Consider the following 23,253-nt stretch of genomic DNA (forward strand, 5'->3'; position numbering starts at 1 on the left):
CTGTCTGATTTGGCCAATGTACATGGCAGAGGGGCATTGCTGGCACACGATGGCATATACATTAGTAGATATGCAGGTGAATGAGCCCCTGATGGTGTCGCTCATGTGGTTGGGTCCTCTGATGGTGTCGCTGGAGTAGATCTGGGGACAGAGTAGGCAACAGGGTTTGTTACAGGGATTGGTTCCTGGGTTAGTGTTTCTGTGGTGTGGTGTGTAGTTGCTGGTGATTATTTGCTTCAGGTTGTGGGGGCTGCCTGTAAGTGAGGACCGGCCTGCTTTCCAAAGTCTGTGAGAGTGAGGGATCATTTTCCAGGATAGATTGTAGATCATTGATGATGTACTGGAGAGGTTTTAGCTAGGGGGGCTGTATATGATGGCCAGTGGTGTTCTGTTATTTTCCTTGTTGGGCCTGTCCTGTAGTAGGTGGCTTCTGGGTAACCGTCTCACTCCATCAGTCTGTTTCCTCACTTTCCCGTGTGGGTATTGTAGTTTTAAGAATGCTTGATAAAGATCTTGTAGGTGTTTGTCTCTGTCTGAAGGAATGGAGCAAATTCGACTGTATTTTAGGGCTTGACTGTAAACAATGGATCGTATGATGTGTCCTGGATGGAAGCTGGAGGGTGAGCGTGCATGCCTGTGGTGGAGACATTGATTACTGTCATGGGGCGGGGCAGGGCTAGGCATGCATGCCTGCCAACAAGCAAGAGAGAGTCTGTCCTTCTCGCTCCATACTGCGGCTTGCTGGGGGCATGGAGACATAGGGTTTTTTAATTATGCAGAAGGAAGGCTCTTTCTGCAAGGCAGAAATGTAGCAGCCTGCCTGCATAAGAATATGGCTAATGTTGTTAGTTAACAGTTCCTATTCTATTAACTGTTCCCATTCTCCATCAGTTCTCACAGGAACATAAAAATTGTAAAAGTTTTAAAGCCCCTACATTGCCAGTTGATGTAAAGCCTTATAAATGACAGTAAGGGAATCATCGAGGAAGTATGATTTCTGACTTTTTTCCTGTGTCAAAGTGACACAATGGGCTTAGATTATAGCTCAGAATTTATTTTATTTACCCATTAAAAAAAACAAACTTTGAGGGCAAATAAAATAGTTACCAAGCAGTCAATAAAATGTCAGGATGTCAGGACAATCAGAAGCAAGCACTTCCCAAAGTACCCAGCCAGGTCCAGGACAATAATTAGGAAAACTGTATGACTTTCATGTATGAAAGTCTGAGCAATTTAAGATGACATTCTACTTTTTTTTTTTTTTTTGGTGTTCTGTAATGTAATTTAAATTCAAATGCAGGATTATAACTGGAATGCAGAGTATTAGTTATCAAGTGTTTTTAACTGAGCTTTCATGTGTTTAGGAAATACTGAATAGTTATTGTGATTTTTTTCTGTATTGGTTAAATAAATTATCAAAACAATTGAAACTGGTGTGATTATATTGTATTATTTTCACAAAATATGCAGCATTTTGCAGAATTTTTAATTTTTTGGTGCAGAATTTTTAATTTTTTGGCGCAAAATTCCCCAGGAGTGGAAAGTAAGAAGAATGCATACGAGATAGGACGTAATATGACAGATACGCCTTTTGTGAGTGGGCAAATTTGACCCTTGGCCTTTAGAGTAAGGACTAGGATTGGATAACCCATTTGTTCACTAGCAGACTTTTTTTTTTTTTTTGCTTGTCTGAAAATTTAATCAGAAGGCAACATTTTCGTGTTATTTTTTGTTTAAAGACATGTCTTTTGTTTAAGATGGGAACAGAGAAAGGATCCTCATGGTAGAACCTATTATGTTGATCACAACACACGAACTACGACATGGGAAAGACCACAGCCTTTACCACCAGGGTAATGAGAGTTTATATACTACTTTGAATGTTTTACTTACATTAGTACCAAAAAGTATTTTTATTGTATTTTGTAATTACATGAAAAAAAATTATACAACTCATATTTTTTCAAATTAGACGTTCATAAAAGCAGTACCACACTTGTATCGCAATACTTCCCTTCCCCAAAACAAAATAAAAAAGCATAAATCTTTATCAGATAATGATCAGGATCATCATAGCTACTTTTATGTGAATGTTGGTGGCACATCTGTAGCCTGTGCTGATCTTTTGCTGCTAATAATATTGAATTATTTATCTTTTTATTTAATGTTTAAATTCAGAGTGCTTATTTTGTGACCTTTTTGGTCTAGCTGTGCAGAAGAATGGTTGAGACTGTTTCCCTTGGAAGGCTAACAGTTGTTTCTAGAAATTTACATAAAGTCTCAGAAACAGAACACCAGTGTGTTAGGCAGAAGTTTTAATTTCTGCTGTATATCTCTCATCTCTATGTTGGAACTGAAACATTAGCTAAGAATTTAGTGTACCTCAGAAAATTAGTTTTGTACTTCTTACTGAAAATTATATAGCTATTAACATTAGTATTTTTGTTTGTTAGCTGGGAAAGAAGGGTTGATGATCGTGGAAGAGTTTACTATGTGGATCATAACACAAGAACAACAACATGGCAGCGACCAACCATGGAATCGGTCAGGAACTTCGAGCAGTGGCAGTCTCAACGTAACCAACTACAAGGAGCTATGCAACAATTCAACCAACGATACCTCTATTCGGTAACTTTTAGTAAGCTATAAAATGTTAGGAGATATTTTTAACTTTACTGTTCCCAGTGGCTTCAGAATTACACAACTGTATATATTGTGAGATGTTCATCTATAAAGATGGTTAGCATCACTAACTTGAATGATGGGTTCTATTTTAGAACCTGTACTTCTAAAGCTACTACCTGTGCAAGATTCTCACTGCTGGGTCTCTGCTCTCCAGCTCAAGACCTGTCTGCTTCCCAAGCACTTAAGGTTTATAATCCCTAAGGGCAATAGTAACTGGTACAAGTATACATCACCTTCTGACCTTAGGGGAAACTTCAGTTCTGCAGCTCAGCCTCTTCTTTGAGTATTGACTTTTTTGGCGCACTTGTTTTAGGGTGTTGTTTTGGTACTTAAGTGTTCTTGATTTTCTTTTAATCGCTCGGTGATTCTCAGCTTTTCGTCAACATTTTGGTAGTTTGGCTCTCTTACTTTGTTTTGAAGTATCTGCTTTTGTTCAACTGTGAAACTTCTTGCATGGTCTCTGTGTTTGCTCTCAGGGTGTCATTCGTTTTCTCAATCCTATAGCTGAGGAGCTTCAAGAAAAGCCTGTTCTTAGGTAGGGAAAGACATTAATGAATGAACAGATTCACTGTATCCTCTGAGAGTCAAGAATAGTGTGTAGGAGTGTTAAACTGTCTACATATACCACCTAAGCAGTCAAATATTATGGGGATCATATCCAGACTCTCACTGAGGGACCCCTCTAAGAGACCCTTATAAGATTGGTATGAGGCCAGAGGCGGGGGGTGTGGTGGTGGTGGGGATACAGGGTCAGGTACCTCTCCAAATTTCTGCCTCCTATTTACCATACAGGTTTTCAAATTGTGGGATGCATGGCCAGGTGCTCCCTAGGCAGGGTGGGCGACACAGGTCTGAGCCGTGCCCTGACGTGCTCTTGCCACATTCCCAAAGGAGCCCGGTGCTGACTGGTGACGTCCCCTAGAGTAGGCTCCTGCCCGTGGGCCCCGGCTGTCATGAGATGCTCCCTGAGGTACTCGATCCCTGCTGCCTTGGTGCTCATGGCTCTGCTGCTACTCCTCAGCTCAGAGGCAACATGTGAGGCAGTCACGTGCATGGAGTATTGTGTCCAGTTTTGGCCCCCCCCCCCCCCCCAGTCAAGAGTTATTCACTGTCCCTATATGAAGATGAACTGGATGCTTCAAAGGAGAAATCAGTGACTTGTAAGCCTGAGCCAATTTCAACCTCTGAGCACTGGGATTGAGGGCTGGCACTTCCTGCATTAGTACAGCTTTTGCTCTGAGCTCACTGGGTTAGCTTTCATCACCAAAGCATCCTGTGACATCCTGTCTGAAACAGAAGATTCAACTATGCACTTAAAGTTGACTGTACTCAGCCCCAGTTTGCCTAATGAGGCACCACATAAGAAACATCAGGAATGGGCATAGAAAGATGTATCTCTGGTGAGGCCCTTGACTCCTGGCTGCTCTGCGTCAAACCCTCTGGTTTTATCGCTCTGTTTAGCTTTCAGGAGACAGAGCCAGTGTGAGACTCTGCGATGTGCATCCAGGGACCTTGCTAAATTGCTCCAGGTTATCTCCAAGTCTGTCTTGAGGGGTGCAGTATCATCTTTGACACTTGTCAGAATTCTCAACACAGTTGGAGTGTGTTTTGCTCTGTTGATGTACAAAACATTAGCCCTAGTGCTGGTATTCCTGGTATCTTGTGCCTAAGAGCTTAGTGCAACCAGGATTGACACGTTTTGAGACACTGTCTTGAAGCTTCTGGCACTCTAATCAATTGTCACCTGAATGGGTGGGTGCAGGGTGATGATCAGGGAAATGGCTGTTACTTGAACTAGGGAGAACTGGGCAAGTCTTCTGATGCCAAATATATTTCTATTTCCTCTAATTTCTTTAAAAACTGGCTAAATTGTTAGATTTTGAAATAACGCCACTCCAGCCATCTACACAGATCACAATTGCTCTCAGAAGGTTCCTGCTCCATTGCACCCTACTTCAGACCATTTCATGAAGAGATATCAGGACACCTCATCTGTCCTGTCTCTCAGATTTTTCAGAAGAAGTTTTGTTCTTTTCAAGGTCATCAAATATTTTCCAATGGGAGCTTGATTGTCATGATAGCTTTGGATGTGGCCAGAGAGAAGACTAAGGAAACGCACCTTGAACTCTGATGCTAGAATTCATTTGTACTAAGAGGTTACCCGTCAATGGCTGCAGCCATTCATGTCGTGGCCTGCCAGGTCTTCATGGTCAAAGAGCAGGTATAACCTTTGGGAAAATAGCCCTTTGGTTTTGTCAGAGTCCTTCCTCATGACAAGTATCATGAACTTAAATGAGTATGGGAAGGATGCGTGGGCCTGTCCGAGTATTAGGAGCATGTGGCCTTAGATGCGGGTGAGATAGTGGTGAGAGCAGAACTTGTCTGCAGGTCTCTAGCTTCTGACAGAAGGTTAAAAAGAAGTCGTCGAGCACCTACTCTACATAAAGACAACCTTTTTCAGGAACAGATGGAGGACTCTTTAGAGAAAGTGAAAGATTTGACAGTCATCCTGTGTTCTTTATACCTGAGTCCCATCCTCTGGGCGCTGCCTGTGGTGTGGGAAAAGGAACTTTGTACTTAAAAACCTTCCTTTCACATTAAAGGTTGGTCCCAAAGGCACTGTGGCATAAGCCCCTTTGTGAGAACCAAATGTCCAGTTTTTCTTTAAGGATCCTGTAGTTCCTGCTACATAAATCCATCACAACACTCCCCAGAATTGCAATTTTTCTCAGTTTTTAAAAGCCGGGCAAGGAAAAACCATGTGAGTAAGCTCAAACTCCTGATGATGAAATGATCTCTTTGCCTGGCCTCAGACTCAGGTCAGGAAGCTCTCCCCTCCCAACCCACTACCATATATCAGTCTCTGATTGAGCACAGTGCTCGATCTACCTTGGCACTGCAGTTGCCCAGACCTTCGGGGAAGAAGTTGGAAGGTTCTGGGAATGCTCTCTAAGAAGAGGAGTTCTAGTTCTCACAAATAACCTACATCTAAAAGATCTCAATCTCTGGAAAGATTAAGTGTTTGAGCCCTCAGGTACCAGTCTGGGTAGCATTAAGACTCCATGCTCCTAAAACTCTGAGCTCCTCTAAGGGCCATGACCTGAAGCATGCTTCAATACTATCAAAACATGACTGGAGCAGCAGGGAAAAACAGCCTACTTCTAGCAAGTTGGTATCAATGGACCTCCCACCACCTTCTTCGGTACCCAACATTATGATTCCTTTGGTACCTCAAAAATCCAACCATACACCTCAGCCAACAATCGCTTTGAAGCAGTCAGCATCATTAATACCATCAAATTCCACTGCAAGGGACCTACCTAAGTAGACCTTTACCTGCAGTATCATTAGTTCATCAGATACCATAGGAATTGAGATATTCCAGAGACCTGTTTGTGTTGGATGAGCTGGAGTCTCCTCTCTTGATGGATACCGAGCACCTCTTGGTACTGAGATCTACACAGTGACCAGAATTACACTTCTCCCTAGTACCCCCTGGTTCTCCATCGTTTTCTGGTGGAGATGCCCCTTTTGATGTTGAAGAGGACCTTTCATCAGTCTCTCACATCTCAGTATAAGGCACTCCCATCTGCCATTATGGGAGTCCTATTGTATTCCACTGTGGGTTTATGCACGTGTCCAGAGCCGAAGAATTTAAAAGTAGTGTCTGCTGGCCTGTGTGTGTACCCTGGCTTATCTTGTGCCTCCATCCAGGGATAAAGGGCAGGGTGGACTGACCATCTCTCTAGTTCCTTTTCGCTGCCACGCAATTTGAATCAGTGTCTGTAGCTTCAGCCTACAAAATAAGATTTAGATTTAGCTTTATAAATAGTTTTAACAGTTTGTGTACTCTCGTTGGGGAAACACCCATACTTTGTTTGGGTACTGAACTATGCCCAGGACTCTGGGCTTGACACATTTTGTTTTCTGCCCATGGTCCTTCTCCCTTAGCAGCAACCACCAGCTCTGCCTGTACGGGTGGTCCCCAGCTTACGCAAGACCCGACTTTTGCAAATTCGCACTTACGGAAACAGTTCCATAAGCCAGAAATAGGATTTTTGAGTTGCGAAAATATTTGCGTCATGTACGGGTATATGTTTCTTACTTACGCAAAATTCAAGTTACAAAAGGCTTTCTGGAATGGAACGATTGTGTAAGTCAGGGGCATCTGTTCTTCCTTTGGGAACCCCACATCGTGGTGAGGTGCATTATCTGCCAATCGTTCCCCAGCCGTACCTGAGAAGGGCAGGAACTTCATCTTCAGAAATACCTCATGGAGAAGGCCAAGAGGCCTCAATTAAACCCTGGCCAGGGAAACCACTTCCCCACATACATTGGCCTCATTCAACAAGGAGTGCACCTACTACTGTAAAATCCACCAGGAAGCACTCTCATAACCATGAGACCATTTCTTCCTCTAAATTCATTTCAGAGAAGTCAGATTCGTCTCTGAGCAAGCCCATCAGCTTGGTGTGTGAGGACTTAGGATGTCATTAAGTCCCAGAGACTTGACAATAAAGCCCAAAAACATTGGGCTACATCAGTACCAGACCGCTATCCATCTGTACCATCATTTGCAGAACTTCCTAAGCCCCAGGATCTGCCAGAAGCGACAAAGACTGATCACGGTCAACTTCTCCTGTCCATGGCACCGTCTGCCTTGGCAGCTGCACAATCTCCTCTGATTCCAGCAGCTCAGATAAGTAGAACTTTTCTCTCACTGGGGAGATTTGAATCTGTTGCTGCTCCACAGGACATTTTTGCTTTCCTGGATTTGGAATTCCTGCCATCAGGCCCCTCTGTTTCCAGAGAGATGACACCATCAAGGGAGATGAGTTTATTGCCTGACCTGTACGTGTAGTATAAGTCTCCTCCAGGAACATCAACAGTACTGCGTCTGGAGCCGGAATCAGCCTTCTCTTTATCAGGAGATTCTGAACCAGCTGATGAACCCCATCCTACATATCCTCCACCACCCAAAAGACCTACATCAGTTTGGGATGAATCTCTGTCTCATCCAACTCAGATTTGTTGGTACTCCATGCCTTGGAGGCCTCTACAACCACCTGTTGATCCTTCTTGCTGGCTATATTGGGATCCTGTGGACCAGCACCTCCCTGCAGAGTTGGTCTGATCTGCTAGGGAGTCATCCCTTGCCTCCCCTGTAAGGGGACACTCAGCTCTGCCCCTGGATCCTACAGAGGAGGAGGTACATTACACACTGGATCTGGCAGTTCTGCCGTAACAAGCAAGACTGCCATCTTTATCTCCAAACGAAATGGAGAACCCTGTGTCTTCTTCCCCCCATAATGACTTCAGATCTTCTTCACAGAGTTTCTGGAGAACTACAGATGCATCTTGAAGAGGTTCAGGACTCCCAGCACAAAGTCTTAGACATCGTCCACTTGTCTGGATCCAACAGTATAGTTCTCCCTATTAATGAAGCCATACTGGAGACAGCTAGGCAGGGGTGTGCCAAATTGTCCACTTGCATTCCCACCCACAAGAGGACGGAGAAGGGTTACTATGTGCCAGCCAAAGGGACAGAATTTTTGTTTTCTCACCCCATTCCCAACTTGGTCCAAACTTGTGGTGGTTCGGTCTTCTAGATTTGGATGCTGCCCTTAGAAACAGAGTCTTGTCTTTAGTCTTGGACTCGGCTCTGAAGCTCCTCTTTCCAGCTGGGGATAATGCTCTGTAATTACCTGAAGTGATGCCTGTTGGAACACTACTTGAAGAATGAGAGGTTACTCACCTTGTGCAGTAACTGGAATTCTTTGAGCTGTGTGTTCCTATGGCTGCTCCATTACCCACTCTCTTTCCCCTCTTCTTCAGAATTTCCTCTCTGGGGTTATGGGTTGGAGAAGGACCTGAGGTTCACCTATGTAGTCTCAGTGCGGGGCATAAGGATGTGTAGGACTCCTGTGTGAGCCATATGGACACTGTTGCCAAAAAATTGAATTGAAGGCACATGGGACATGTGCTGCCTTGAAATAGAGCACCCAGAGGGATATACATCTAGAAGAATTCCAGTTCCTGTAAGTAACCTTTCCTTATTTTGTACACTTTTTATCATGTCCTCTTTTTTGTTCATCCCTCTTAAGGAAAAAGACCCCATTCTTTTTCCAGTCTTTCTTGAAGTGCAGCGATGGTGTGCAGTCATCTATAAGGGAGTGATTTGGTGCTTTCCTATGTTAAGGTTGTACTTAGGTACCAAAATATCTTAAGAACTTGGGGTGTTCTGCTTGTTTTGTGCTATGAAGAGCTGTGGAGTTGCAGGAATGAGAATCCTGCAAGATATTAGAGAAGTAGAAATACACGGCAAGTCATTTTTCCCTCTCATAATCCTTAAATAGCAGCTGATGCTTTGAGACACTTGTTGAAAGAAAACATTCTATTTTCAAACAAATATCTTCATTTATCACTTTTTCTCTGTATTCTCTGCTAAAGGTATCTGCTTATATGCAGAATCCTTAACAGTTAATAGGTTCTAGGAGTTCATCTGAGGCAAAAATCATTGTTTATAACACCCAAATGTGATAAGCGTAATTATGATTTCAAGTAGTATATAATCAGAAATACTCATGCACTCTCAGGAAACAAAGATACAGTTTTGAAGCCATTAATCTTAGCGCTCAAAAAAAGAGAGAGACAAGAAATGTAGAAAATGTTATGTTGGCAGGATTGTCTGTTGTAAGTACAATGTATTTCAAATTTTTATAAAAGGTGCAATTATTTCTTTAATAAAACAGAAATAGGAAAACAGTATAATGATATGTAATTGCACGTTTCTATTTACTAATCAAAGTACAATATTTATAATCAAAGTACAATATCTGCTCATGGAATGATACCTTCATCTAAAATATGGTCTGCCTTTGCTTTAATGATATCTTTTACCATTATCACTGATTTTCGGGCCAACTTGAAACATGTTTACTTTTTTCTCTTCGGAATGCTTTAGGCAACTGTTACAATGTGTCCTCTCTGATCTTATATTCACCAGTCCTAATTTGGTGACCCTTTTTATGATCTGTCGATCAGACACCAGTATTCAAGAAAGAAAGAGAAATCGGGTGTTTGATGGCTTACTTGCTTCTCTTCACAACTGCTTTCCATATGTTTGTCATGTTCAGTGGATAGTTCAATTGCATTAGCTACAGTTCCCGTCAATGGTAAAACAAAAACATTGAAGAATGATAATAAAAGAAGAAACAAATACAAAGGAGAACACATTTGTTGGCTGCAGCGCTGCTGTAGATCGTCAGGCTCAACGGGTAGTGATCAGTGGCTCCATGTCTAGTTGGCAGCCGGTATCAAGGGTTGGTCCTGGGGCTGGTTTTGTTCAATATCTTCATTAATGATCTGGAGGATGGTGTGGACTGCACTCTCAGCAAGTTTGCCGATGACACTAAACTGGGAGGAGTGGTAGATACACTGGAGGGTGGGGATAGGATACAGAGGGACCTCGACAAATTAGAGGATTGGGCCAAAAGAAACCCAAGGGGGTTCCAAAAAGGATGGATCTAGACCGTTCTCAATAGTACCAGATGACAGAACAAGGAGTAATGGTCTCAAGTTGCAGTGGGGGAAGTTTAGGTTGGATATTAGGAACCTAATTAGGATATTAGGTTGGGTGTGTAGGACCGCAAGCAAACTTGTCTTAATCATAACATATGGTTATTGCATAACATTAATATAGACCAGAGTTAAAGTGGTTTAGGTGCCTTAACTCTGCATTTCTTAGCTTGACAAGTTTGGATTTCTTTTAAATGTAACCTTAACTGAATTTGCTGGGTTTGTAATGTTTGGTTTTGGAATTATTACAACATCTCTAACAAAAAATTATATAAAAATAAAAAAGGCAACTCAATGCAGCTTCTGTGAAAAAAAAATTGTACCTTCTCAGTCTGTTAATTGTTTGAGACTCAACAAAATAGTAGATAATGGAGAACTATGATATAAATTGATATATACATAATTATATATGTTAATTAGAAACACAGGTGGGAGATGCACAGTTTTCTTTTACACAAGCTATGTTGATTTGTCTTTGCCATAGATGTTTTAAGGCTCTGTTTATCATTTCATCTAATTTGTAACTTCCAGGATCATCTCTAGTGTCTTTTTAAAGCAAGTTAGAATATTTGCTCCTCCAGGTTTGTTTCTGATTTTAAGAGGAGATGATATGTTTTTGTTATCCGCTCAGGCACTTCATTCTTATGTTCCTTCAAAAATCTTGGCTGCATACGTGCCATCCAGTCTGGAGAGCTGTTGTGGTTTTGTATCATCAGTTTGTTTCAGCGTGTCTTTTTACAAACATCTTAATCTTTGTTACCTAAAAAGAGGAGATCTAAGGTAAGTAATCATTTAGGCCCTCATCCTGCAACGTCATATGGACTTCCTTAATTTTTTATACATGTGAGTAATTGCAAACTTCATTCTTGTTATAAAGTTAAACACACTTTTGCAGGATCAGGGGTTTCACTTCTCTTCAGTGTTCTTTATTCTCCTTAATTGTTCCCTTCATAACTTTGTAGCCTAAAGGAACCACTGATTCTTTTGCAGCTTCCTGCTTCTGACATACTTAAATAATTTCTTGTTTGAGTTTTTATATTTGTCTTACTGGTCTTCAGAATACCTCTTAATCCATTTAATTTCTGTTTTACAGTTCAACTGCCATAGATTGTTCCTTTCTTTTGAATGTTCTTGGACAATGCAGTTCTTCATTAGCTGTATTTTGCTTCCTTCATCATTGTGTACTCAGAGACGCAGTCCGAAAATAGAAAAACTATCTCAATCTGTATCTGTGCATCTTGCTCTTTGTCTACATTGGGAAAATGAGCCATGTTGGAAATGCAGGTTACACTGCTTTGCATCCAATGTAGAGTAGACTTGTATTTAAAAATGTGTTAAGTTGACAACGACCAACTAATGGATTTTTAAACCCTATACTTAACTTTGTACTGGGTGCCAAGTGATGTTTAACAATATTTTTGTTAAAACATGTCACCTAACATGTTTCTAATATGATTCCTTGTAAAAAAAAAAACAACCCTGGATGAAAATGGCAGCGCTTGACTAGGTAGGGTCACCAGACAGCAAGTGTGAAAAAATCGAGATTGGGGTGGGAGGGTAATAGGAGCCTCTATAAGAAAAAGCCCCAAATATCAGTACTGTCCCTATATTATTGGGACATCTGGTCACTCTACGACTAGGGGAAGAGTCACAGTGTCCCTGCGAAGAATATTTCATGTTACCCATGATTTAGACAGTTCAACCCTTGGTATCTGTAGGAACAATTCAGAGAGTCTTATCTAAATATTTGAAAGGATTTAGGCTGGTTGCTAAATTGGATCAAAGTTGTTTATACCTTAATTGGCTCAATGTTTTCATCCGTAGAATCACCTGATTCTGTAGATAAAGTATATCAATCATAAATTCTAGATTCTGCTAGGTATCTGTTGATTCAGAAGACTCTGTGAACCTCTCAATCACTTTTTGATATAAAATATGCCAAAAAGTAGACATCAGTTACCAACTGTTGTCCTTTACTCTCACCATCATACTGGAATTGTTATCTGACAGGATGATTGTGATTATATACTGTCCAAGAGTAGAAAAGGTACATTTCATTTGCTATGGAGTTGAATGGCTTACTATGTATAGTTTCCTCTGTTCAAGACCAGCAGCTGGTGGCCACGGCATTGTAGTTTTTAAAAAATTCTCAATTTGATTTTGAACTAAAGATTGTCCTTTCTTGATCACAAAAGTTACATTTGTAAGATCTTCTGTTTCACCTTGGTGGCAAATACAGTTTTCACCAGATAATAAATACATTAGCAATGTTTCTCAAAATTCAGAAACTTAAGGTGGTCTTAGCCAAGAAATTGAGGGCTTTTCTCAGCTTACTGATGTCAGTCATATATCCAGTTCTTAGGACATCGTTTATCCTTTTCAACACTTTTACATTTAGGATATATTGGATCAAGAATTCTAATTCTAGTGATCAGTTCTCTCCAGAGTTTCATTTTCTGTTAGATCGGTGGTTTCTGAAAAACTTTATTTTGGAACTAAAAATGAAGTGCCACTTATGTTTTCTAAATCATAAAGTAATTAAGCAAAGTCTCTTGTTGTTTCAGAGGATTGTTAATTAGTGAAGCAGTTCTTGTCGGGGCATAAATTTACATTTGTTCTCACACCTGAACAGATAAAGGGAAGGGTGTCGTCATAAGCTGTATTTTTTTAATGGTTGAGGTGGAAGACGTTTAAAACTCCAAGCTTTGGTAGGAAAGCTAAACACTTCAGCTACATAACTACCATTTTGTGTATGTCCATCTCAGAAAAAGCAGTGTTTTGTTGTTTAGAAGCCAAATATGTAAGCAGTTAGAGAGGAGGAGTCAGGGTTTACATGTTTTGGTATTTGTTCTGGCACTGGCTCACTGTGTGAATGTGTGAAAATATTTTTAACTTTTGTGTCTTGGTTTCCGCATCTGTAAAATAAGTGGATTTGAGATCTTAGTATCAAAAGTTCCATACAAGTGCAAAGTATCAGTAATATGATCCTTTGGATAGATAAAGTAGTAGATACTCCTACATTGGTTCCCATCCATCAAAATCTCATCATATATACAAACAGATTGGACTACAGAATACAGACTGGATTGGTGGATTTTAAGATCTGAAATAGTAATTTTTTTCACTTGTAAATTAGGATTCAGAGTCTCAGATCCACCAGTCTGGAGACTATTGACTCCTCTTCTCTTTTAGGTCCTATCTATACTAGAGTTTAATCTTATTTTTCAAATCCATTCATTAAAGTTTACAACTAGTACAGATCTAAAACAGTAACAGTAGCCAGTGCAATTACTAATATGCCTAGTAACAACAGCCAGTGTTGGTGATACAGATTTTGTTACAACCTTGGTGAGTAGGTCTGCATAGGTAGCTAGCATAGCTTAAGTGCAACCATTTTAATGAAACTTGGGTGTTTGTTCAGTTCTTCAGGGAAGAAACTTGTTCACAAAATGGTTCCACCAATGGCCCCAAACCTAGGCAAACCGCGTTGCTTATGTAGCGGAAATGAAAAAAAAAAAAAAAATTCCTATCTTGAGGATCCTATGTCAAAATGAGCTCCAGACACCCAACCGCATCCAAACTCAATCACATCTATTTTGGATGCTTCTGCTCATTTGTGTTTCACACTGGCTTGCACATGGATCAAACCACAAGAAAGAGAACTGTGCTTAATAACTGTTTTTAAAAGGCTGTAGATAGCATGGATTGGGGCCTGGTATTTGTTCAGAAACAGGTGCCCATAAGGTGTGTCACTCATTTTTATTTATAGCTGAGTCGCATGGGCAAGCAGTTGGAAGGATACGTAAAGATGACCCAAGGTGGCACAAATTCTGCTTTCCCATTAACAGACCATAAAGTGGGTAACTCCATCAATTCAGATTGATATATTTAAGACCTAGTAACCAAATTTAAAGATAAGAAGTTACTGTATTCTTCAAAGGATGTAATTTTGTGTTTTTATTTAGTAATAAACTCACCAAGATACTCTGTGAAGATTAGACATACATATTCTGTTAAAGGATTGTGAGAACATTTCCATTATGAAGCTTGTTACGAGGTTTAAGACCACTGTACAAACAACTGATTCAGTATTTCTTCTATTTTCTTGTAATGGTTCCATAAGACAAGATTGTATTATAGTACACAGTAACCTTAAGGCCCTTTTAAGTATGACTGGTATTTGCATACTGATTAGGGCCTCCATTGACCGTGTTAATAATAATATTTTGAAGCACCTAGCCTCCCTACTACAAAGCCTTAAAGGAAGCAGTTGACTATATTAAAGATGTTTTTAACTGTTCTTTCATTTCCTCTCTGACCAGTTGCAAATTGCAATACTTTAAAGATGTTAAAATGCATTGAACTTTATTTTACTTTGATATAAATCAAAGCAAGATAACTGACAAAATGCCTTGAATCTAAGAGGGTGTGAAGGATGTTGAAAACTATAGATGTTGAATGACTAACTATAAATTTAGTACAAAGAGCTAAAGACACAAAGAAAACTTTAAATTCTCCTTACTTTTTTTAGTTTTTGCCTAAACTGCAATATTACTTTAACATAGCTTAATAATTATATAATTTAGTGTTATGTAAATTTTGTGTTGAAATAGTATGTTGCCAAAGAACCATATTCTTGAAATAAAAAATCAGTAACTCAATCAAAAATCATTTGCCATAAATGATACCTGATTTAATGGTTTTAAATGTAACGTTGAAGCTAGTTATTTAGAAATTTTAGGATTGACTAACTTTTTAGACATACTAGTGTTTTAGATTTTTTTCATGTTCTAAAGATCCTTTCAAGTAAGATAAATGGCTTTGAAATCCAAATGGCAATGAAGAGAAAATATCAAAAGTACTTTGTAATACTAGATAACATACTTTATTCTTCAGTTAGTTATTTGGTATTACTTATAAGGGGTAACATATAAAACTAATATTGTATACTTAGTTTTGAATTTTAACTTTGTTTGGGCATCAGGATAATGTATTTTCATGTAGATCCTTCAGATGTTACTTGACCTTACATGTTTTCCAATACTGTTGTTAGCAGAACTATTGTTCAAGGGATGCTGTAGAGGACAGTCTAAGCAATCTGTATGTAGGTTCTTTGGTGGAGACTATCTTTATAGAAAAAGACATGATCTTGTTTGTAAGAATTGACAGAACACAACTTGTGTATTTTTAAAAGTATCTTAATTAGATAGACTTATTTATCTATATTTGTTCTTTAATATAAATTTGTGTCTGGTTTGTTCTTTATAACTAGGCTTCAATGTTGTCAGCAGAAAATGATCCACTTGGGCCTTTACCACCAGGCTGGGGTAAGATGATAAGCTATTAATTTAGTAATGTGACTGTAACCGAAATTTGTTATTTAATAATTTTATTTTTTTCAGAAAGGAGAGTGGATTCAAATGATAGGGTGTACTTTGTGAATCACAACACCAAGACAACACAGTGGGAAGACCCCCGAACTCAAGGGTTGGTGTATATAATGTCTATATTGATGTGTGCAGATCAAATGATGTTGCTTAAACATTGTTGTAAGTGTCTTCATGTGAAAAAAGTGTACTGTTCTCAATTTGTTTTACAGTTTACAAAATGAGGATCCACTTCCTGAGGGCTGGGAAATCAGATACACTAGAGAAGGTGTCAGATATTTTGTTGATCATAACACAAGGACAACAACCTTCAGTGATCCTCGAACTGGAAAATCCTCTGTGTAAGTGAGCCTCTAATAAGAGTTTTTTTTAGACGATTATTCGCTGTTTAATAGTGAATAGTATTCTACATATTAATGAACAGTTAATATTTTATATGGGATCTCAGCATTAAGTGCAGTACAAGTTGCTGCTTTGTAAGTATTTTCTATCTTGGAGATTTAACTACTACCAAGCTTACCTTTCTTATTGAAATATTCTGTAATTAACTTTGTTCTAGGGCTGTTAATTAATCACAGTTAACTCAAGCAATTAACACAAAACAAACTAGATAAAAATTAGTCATAATTAATTGTTTTAATCACACTATTTAATAAAATATCAATTTAAATTTATAAATATTTTGGATGTTTGTCTACATTTTCAAACATATTGATTTCATTTACAACACAGAATACAAAGTACAGTGCTATATTTTATTACAAATATTTGCAATGTAAATATATAAACAAAGAAATTGTATTTTTCAATTCACCTCATACAAGTACTGTAGTGCAATCTGTTTATCGTGCAGGTGCAACTTACAAATATAGAATTTTTTTTTAATGTAACTGCACTGAAAAATGAAAGGTGAACTTTAGAACCTAAAAGTCTACTTAGTCCTATTCTTGTTCAGCCAATTGCTAAGACAAACAAGTTTGTTTATGTTTACAGGCGGTAATGCTGCTCATGTCTTATTTACACTGTTACACAACAGGTATGCTAAACATTCGTAAGCCCTTTCATGCTTCGACCACCATTCCAGAGGACATGCTTGCATACTGATGACGCTCATTACAAAAATAATGCATTAAATAAATTAAATCCTTGGGGAGAGAAATGTAAGTCTCCTGCTCTTTTTTACCCCCATTCTACCATATATTTCATGTTATAGAAGTCTTGGATGGTGACTCAGCATATGTTTTTCGATTTAAGAAAGCTTTCACTTCATATTTGACAAAATGCAAAGAAGGTACAAATGGGAGATTTCTAAAGGTAGCTACAGCAGTCAAACCAAGGTCTAAGAATCTGAAGTGCCTTTCAAAATCTGAGAGGGATGAGAGGTGGACCATGCTGTCTGAAGTCTACATTTGTGAATTACACTTTCATGATAAAGTGATTGCACTACAGTACTTGTATGAAGTGAATTGAAAAATACTCTTATCTTTTGTTTATCTTTTTTATAGTAGAAATCTTTGTAATAAAACTAAGTGAGCACTGTACACTTTGTATTCTGTGTTGTAACTAAAATTAATATATTTGAAAATATAGACAAACATCCAAAAAGATTTTAAAAAATGGTATCTATTGTTTAACAGTGTAATTAACACTGCAATTAATCACGCCTACTTTTTAATCTCACAATTAATTGCGATTAATTTTTTTAATTGTTTGACAGCCCTACTTTGTTCATTTGATGTAATTATTGTCAAGTGCTCATATACTATGTTTATAAATGCAGTAGAAATAGATTGAGGAAGAGCCGTAAAATTTGAATATTAGCTAGATCATAATTATTAATACAATGTTTGAAGAAAATAAAGAATATTCAAATACTGTTAATAAAGTACTCCTTTAGCTGAAATATTGCTATGTCAAATATATTGATAGTTAAACAAAATAACTCCTGATACCCCGTGTTTCAAAACAATGTACAGATCAATGAATACTTTTTTTTATAGTTCAGTGAATATAGTCGCCCACGTGTTGCTAGTGCTCTGAACAGCATCTTACATATAGAGTTAAGACTGACTTCTGATGATGTTGTAGGTGGTCTTTTGTTAATTTAAGGAGTTAACGGGTTACAAAAGTTAGATTACATTTAAAATTTGGCTGGGAGATTTTGAACCAACACCAGAAAATAAAACTAGAGCATATGTTAGTCTTTTTATGGTGGCCATTTCTTGAGAGCTTGAATTAGCGTTTTATTGAAATGCACAAATTGTTGGTTTAGTGGTGAAACTATTGAGAGCTGATTATACTGTTGTATTGATTTAAAACACTTCAAATATATTGTTTTACAGAAATAAAGGCCCACAAATTGCTTATGAACGTAGCTTTAGGTGGAAACTTGCTCATTTCCGTTACTTGTGTCAGGTACTGTAGTAGTAATTAAATCTATCTTTGAACATTTGAATTTGGTTTGTGTGCTGGGGTTTCACTGACTTAGGCACCCCCTTCTGGCTGGGTGTGGACATAGCACCCTCCTTTTTCTTGGCACCCTTTGTTGACAGTTGCTTCAACCCTCACATAACTTGGCCCTCTGGCCAGGTCATGCATTTATGTCCACCTCTTTTGGGGTATATAAAGAGTCCAGCAATGAGTGGCTCTGGTGGTTAGATGAGAGGGTCTAGGCCTCCCCTGAATAGAGATCTTGGAGTCTTGATCCTTCTGTCTTCAGGGTACTCTCTCGGCTAGATTTCCCATCTCAGGAGTAAGCTTTCTGCCTTCTATACCCTCTAGCAGCTGGTGGGGGAAACAAAGGACCACTCTTTCCACCAGGTTCTGATCCAGGGACCAGTGATAGGCAGCTACATCCTGCACACTAAAGTGCTGTTTGTTACCTCCCTGAATCATTTCCTACATGTCCCCTCTTTCCCAAAGGATAAAATAAAGACATTAAATAATTGAAATCAAAGGTAATATGTCAGACTGTCTGAGTGTCTGTGGGTTTGGCAAAGTGACTACAGCCTGGCCTTAGGCAGCAGGAGCTCCTACAGTGCTCCTTCCCAGGAGTTCTGAGTATAGGTCAGCTCACTTCTATTGCTTGCATGCCTAATGAGCTGGCCTTGCCTCCTTTTGAGTGCCTCCTCCAAGCCATGCATGCTTTGTGAGTGTGGCAGGGGTTGGGGCCACCTGGGATCAGCGCAGCTGCTTAACCTTTCTTTACTGATATGGGGTTTATATACTCCATCACAGCGTTCATTTAGCATATGCTGCCACTTGTGTTGTTGTTTTATGCTTACAGTCAAATGCATTGCCGAGCCATGTAAAGATTAACGTATCCAGACAGACACTGTTTGAGGATTCCTTCCAACAAGTAAGGCTATGATATCTGCTGTATTAAATATGTTCATTGAAGTAAGACAGTGTTACAATATGTTGCTCTAGTTTATGTGACTGTGCAATCGTTAATAGGGAAAACCTAGATTTAAAAATCTATTGTTCTACCATAACTACTACTTCAAAGATTAAACCTGTGTAACTGGGATTTACAATTCTTAATCTATAGCATTCTGTACTTCACAGATGAATATGCTGCCTTCTGTTCTAAAAAATAGAACATTCCCAGTCTAAAACTTCTCCTTCTCATCCCACCAAAAATACCAATACCTTCAGAGGCTTCAGGAAAAATATTAAAGGGAAAAATATCAAATAGTTTGGGCCAAAATTATACTTACCCATTAAAGAGGAGTTGCCTAATATATTGAAATAATTTGTTCAATACTTTCCCTGTTATTCAAAACAAAATTTGTAAACTAAAATAATTTAACAAAGCTATTAAATGAATATTTGTACCTCTGTTTAAGGTAAAATGTCCTGATCCCCAACTGGGTCTTTAGGTGCTACCATAATACATATAATTAATAATAGTCTGAATGTGAAACAATCAGTTTGCTTAATGGGTTGAAAGTAAATTAATTTAATGAGCCTTTGTATTTTTTAACTCTGTGTTTAAAATTGTTTCATAGATCATGGCTTTAAAACCCTATGATTTAAGGAGACGATTATATGTTATATTCAGAGGTGAAGAAGGATTGGATTATGGTGGTTTGGCAAGGTAAAGAAAATTCCTTATAAATCTTGTTTCATATACTTATAGATTTTATTTTTAAATTAGAAGATCACACTCTTATCAAAATAGGGTTGTAAATTATGGAAAGAGGCCCACTCACTTTGCATATTTTATTGTTGTGACCTAGGTAACCTTTTTAGCCAATTTCAGTAAGTCAACCTGGAACCCAAGGGTTGCCTTTCACTGTCTCTCTGAAAATCCACCCAAATAAAGCTGAGTTATAAGCCTCTAAAAATTGCAGTTTGCACATGTTCTGTAGAGGTTTGTTAGAGGCTGGCAGGAAAAATCTTCAAACATTCTGAGGGGCCAAGCAGAACTACTTCTTTGATTAATGTCCCTATGGGTGCTCTGTTTTAGGAGCACATGCGCATCTTTGATCACAGATTTTTGGTAGCAGTGCCTCGTGCCCTGTATAGAAGCTTTATAGGGCTACGTGAGCAAATTGCCCTCAGTTCCTTCTCAACCGCCTTTGACCAGAGATGGCGTCTACTGCCTGCCTGTTTACAGTGTACCTGTTTTCCCCCTTGTATTAGTGTTTTAACTTTGTAGTTAGTTCCAAGTAGTAGTAGGTTTAGTACCTTATAATTGGAACATTTGTTCCCCTTTCCTTTTCTAAGAACAACAAAACCCAAAACATATATATACACACGTGTACACACAGTCTTTTGGTTTTCTTTTTCCACTGATGAGAGCATGAAAATCTTTTTCTTGTCAGGGATGATAGGCTTACCAGGATTTAACGGGTACTTCTCTTGTCGAGAAGCAGTCCTTTTTAGTGACTAGCACTCCCACTGAACTTGTTGCATGGAAGACTCTCATGTTCCCAGCAAGTATAAAATCCACTCTTCTTTTAAGGGATGAGCCCGTAAAAACAAGGCTATTGAGTACAGGCTATTAATGATGGAGTAAGCTTTAAAACTGACTTTGGACCTGGGTATATCAACACTCCCCTATCTTCCGTATGGGGGCCCTTCACTTCTGTCAGTGCCCTGTCCTTGAGATCATGGTCACTGATAGCTTCCAAGAGAAAGACAGTACCAAAAATCTCTTCTTGACTGACATACCAACAACTGCACTGCTAGTAACGAGAGTTTCCCATTCCAGGAATAAGGAAAAGGATAAGAATTGCAAAAAGAGTTCTTCTTTGAGTGATTGCATGTCTTTTCTACTGTAGGTGGTTGTGGATCTCGTGCACAGTTGTTGGAGTTTTTTTTTCTTGGCAGTACTTTTCAGGGCAGCGTGAGCATCCTCTTCTGCCATGTGCCACTTCATGCAGGCATAAAGGGGGGTTGGTCTGCTCCTGACCCCACTCGGTTCTTTCCTAGTTCCAGTGACGGTTGTTGTTGGAGCTGGGATCTTTGTTTCTTCATATCTTCCATTTCTTAGTGTAACTTGTACCTGTAGCATTAGTTTTTAGTCTCTTACAGTATATCTCAAGAGTTAGTTATAGGATTAAATTAAGTATAGTACCTTTTTAGTGTAGGGTTACTGGTGTCCCTGTTGAGTACCAGGCTCGTTACCGGACTGATACCCCGTTCTCCTGTCTTCAAGGCCTGTTATTCATGTAACAAGTCTATGCCAGTGAGTGACCCACCCCACAGCTCCTTAAGTGTCTGGGAGAGGAGCATGTTAGTGACAGATGTCACATATGTAGAGGGCTCAACCCTACTTGAGAAATGACAGGGCTGCCAGACTCAAGTACTTACTCAAGGTATCTGTGGTTCTTCTGCCATTAGAACTCTCCTGCTCTGAATGAGTACCAAGCACTTCCGAGTCTGTTAGTGGTGCTTTTCCTTTTCTGACAGCATCCTTAGGCTGAACTGCATCATTGGTGCCAAAGAGACTGCATAAGTCTCCTAAAGACTTGGTACCAGGATTCTCTAAAAAGAAGGCACTGAGTGTTCACAAGGACTCAGAGGGGCATTCAAAAAAATCAAACCTTTTGGAGCAGTCTGTGAACCAGAAGGGACTGCTTATTCTGGAACCCAGGAAGGGTCTGTTGGGACTAATCCCTGAAGAATTGGCACACCTTTCACTACTGCAGGCTCAACGAGCCCTTTCCAGTGTCATTAACACCTGTGACTTTCAAGACAGCCAGGGAGTTGCTTAACTTGTTGTTACCATCTTCTCCTGTGATTCAAGAGCCTTATACGATAGCAGTATTGGAACCAGGTACTCCTCTGGGCCTGGCTCCATCCCCAGAGCACAACTTGGTACCAGCCACTTCTACTCTTGCAGCATCTTTTTGTAGGATTGCACCTAGAGGTAAGCCAGCAATGATTTTACTGTTGCCCTCTTCACCAGGACTGGAACCTCTGTCCCTGCTACTGACAGATTCAGCTTCCCCAGTGGTTGGAGGAAACAGACTCCTCATTGGACTCAGAAGTTGAATCCTTTGTGTCCTGACCTGAGCATGCCCACCAGCAGGGGTTGGCACCACCATATTGCGCAATGGATACTTGACAGAATTTCTGTACTTAGTGACGGACATGAGGGTAGGAGAGTGTTGTCATTCACTCCTTCGATTTCTTTGAAAAATTACCACAGCCCTCAAAAATTTTACCATGGACACTTGTGTCCTTGTATGGACATGTTGCTAATCCCTGCCCACCAGCCACAGTGGTACCATCCATAGTCTCAGCGTCCTAAGAGCCAGGGGCCTACACAGAGCTGGGTCCAACCTCCATACCAGTGATCCTCCTCTACCCTGTAGGGTTTCCCTCCATGTTCCCAAACCTCTCTGCGCCTTTCTTGCACTTCTACATTCTCCAGACACCTGGAGCATCTGTAGGAAGGTTACCATCTTCCTTCCTCTGATAACAGGTTCGGTACTGTGCAGGGGGAGCTGCATGCTTAGGATTCCTCTGTAGAGGCATTGAAGGAGGGAACTTCTCAACAGTCTTTGTCCTCTTCTTCTTTGTTGCCTGATGAGGGGGTAGTGGCTGAATCCAGGTCTCCCCTTCATAATGATTTTAGAGCTCATGAAGACTTGTTGAGGAGGGTGGTTGTAGCTCTAGATATGCAGTCAGAAGAGGTACAGGAAAGGACATGTAGACTTGTGGGCATTTTAGCCTCTGCAGGACCCTCTAGGGTAGCTCTCCCTATTAATGGATCCTGTCAAGATTTTATGGGAGACCTCCTCTTCTCTGCCTCCCACTGCCAAGATAGTGAAGAAGAGATGCCATCAATCAATGATGCAGAAAACTCCAACTCAGATACACCCCGTATGACAGAGTGGAAATCATTAGATATTTTTGGCTGCAAGACCCGTTCATCAGCCCCTTTGCAATTGCAGATTGCCATTTACACCTCGCTGTTGGCGAAATACGACCACACTAATTATTCCAAATTGACAGACTTTATTGACCACATACTAGAGGACATAAGGAACCAATTTAAAGCCATCATCTCAGAGGGCGTCTCCAAGCCAGAACCGCCTTACAGGTGTCTTTAGATGCAGCAGACATGGCAGCACACTCCACAGCCATA

At 39.7% G+C, this 23,253-nt stretch overlaps 1 protein-coding gene across 3 annotated transcripts in view; it reads left to right on the forward strand.

The window, feature by feature from the left end:
- The window catches only part of WWP1 (WW domain containing E3 ubiquitin protein ligase 1), a 161,174-nt gene that overhangs the window by 92,455 nt on the left and 45,466 nt on the right, over nucleotides 1-23,253 (forward strand). For 2 of the 3 annotated variants that reach the window (XM_032786365.2, XM_032786375.2), the window contains exons 9-16: nucleotides 1,740-1,853; nucleotides 2,454-2,628; nucleotides 15,536-15,590; nucleotides 15,666-15,750; nucleotides 15,863-15,991; nucleotides 17,993-18,065; nucleotides 18,937-19,008; nucleotides 19,661-19,749. In XM_032786365.2, coding sequence (XP_032642256.1) covers nucleotides 1,740-1,853; nucleotides 2,454-2,628; nucleotides 15,536-15,590; nucleotides 15,666-15,750; nucleotides 15,863-15,991; nucleotides 17,993-18,065; nucleotides 18,937-19,008; nucleotides 19,661-19,749 — 792 coding nt within the window. The remainder of the gene's footprint in view (nucleotides 1-1,739; nucleotides 1,854-2,453; nucleotides 2,629-15,535; nucleotides 15,591-15,665; nucleotides 15,751-15,862; nucleotides 15,992-17,992; nucleotides 18,066-18,936; nucleotides 19,009-19,660; nucleotides 19,750-23,253) is intronic. The other variant, XM_032786385.2, reaches the window with a different exon arrangement.

This window comes from Chelonoidis abingdonii, chromosome 2, assembly GCF_003597395.2.
Source record: "Chelonoidis abingdonii isolate Lonesome George chromosome 2, CheloAbing_2.0, whole genome shotgun sequence".
Taxonomy (NCBI): domain Eukaryota; kingdom Metazoa; phylum Chordata; order Testudines; family Testudinidae; genus Chelonoidis; species Chelonoidis abingdonii.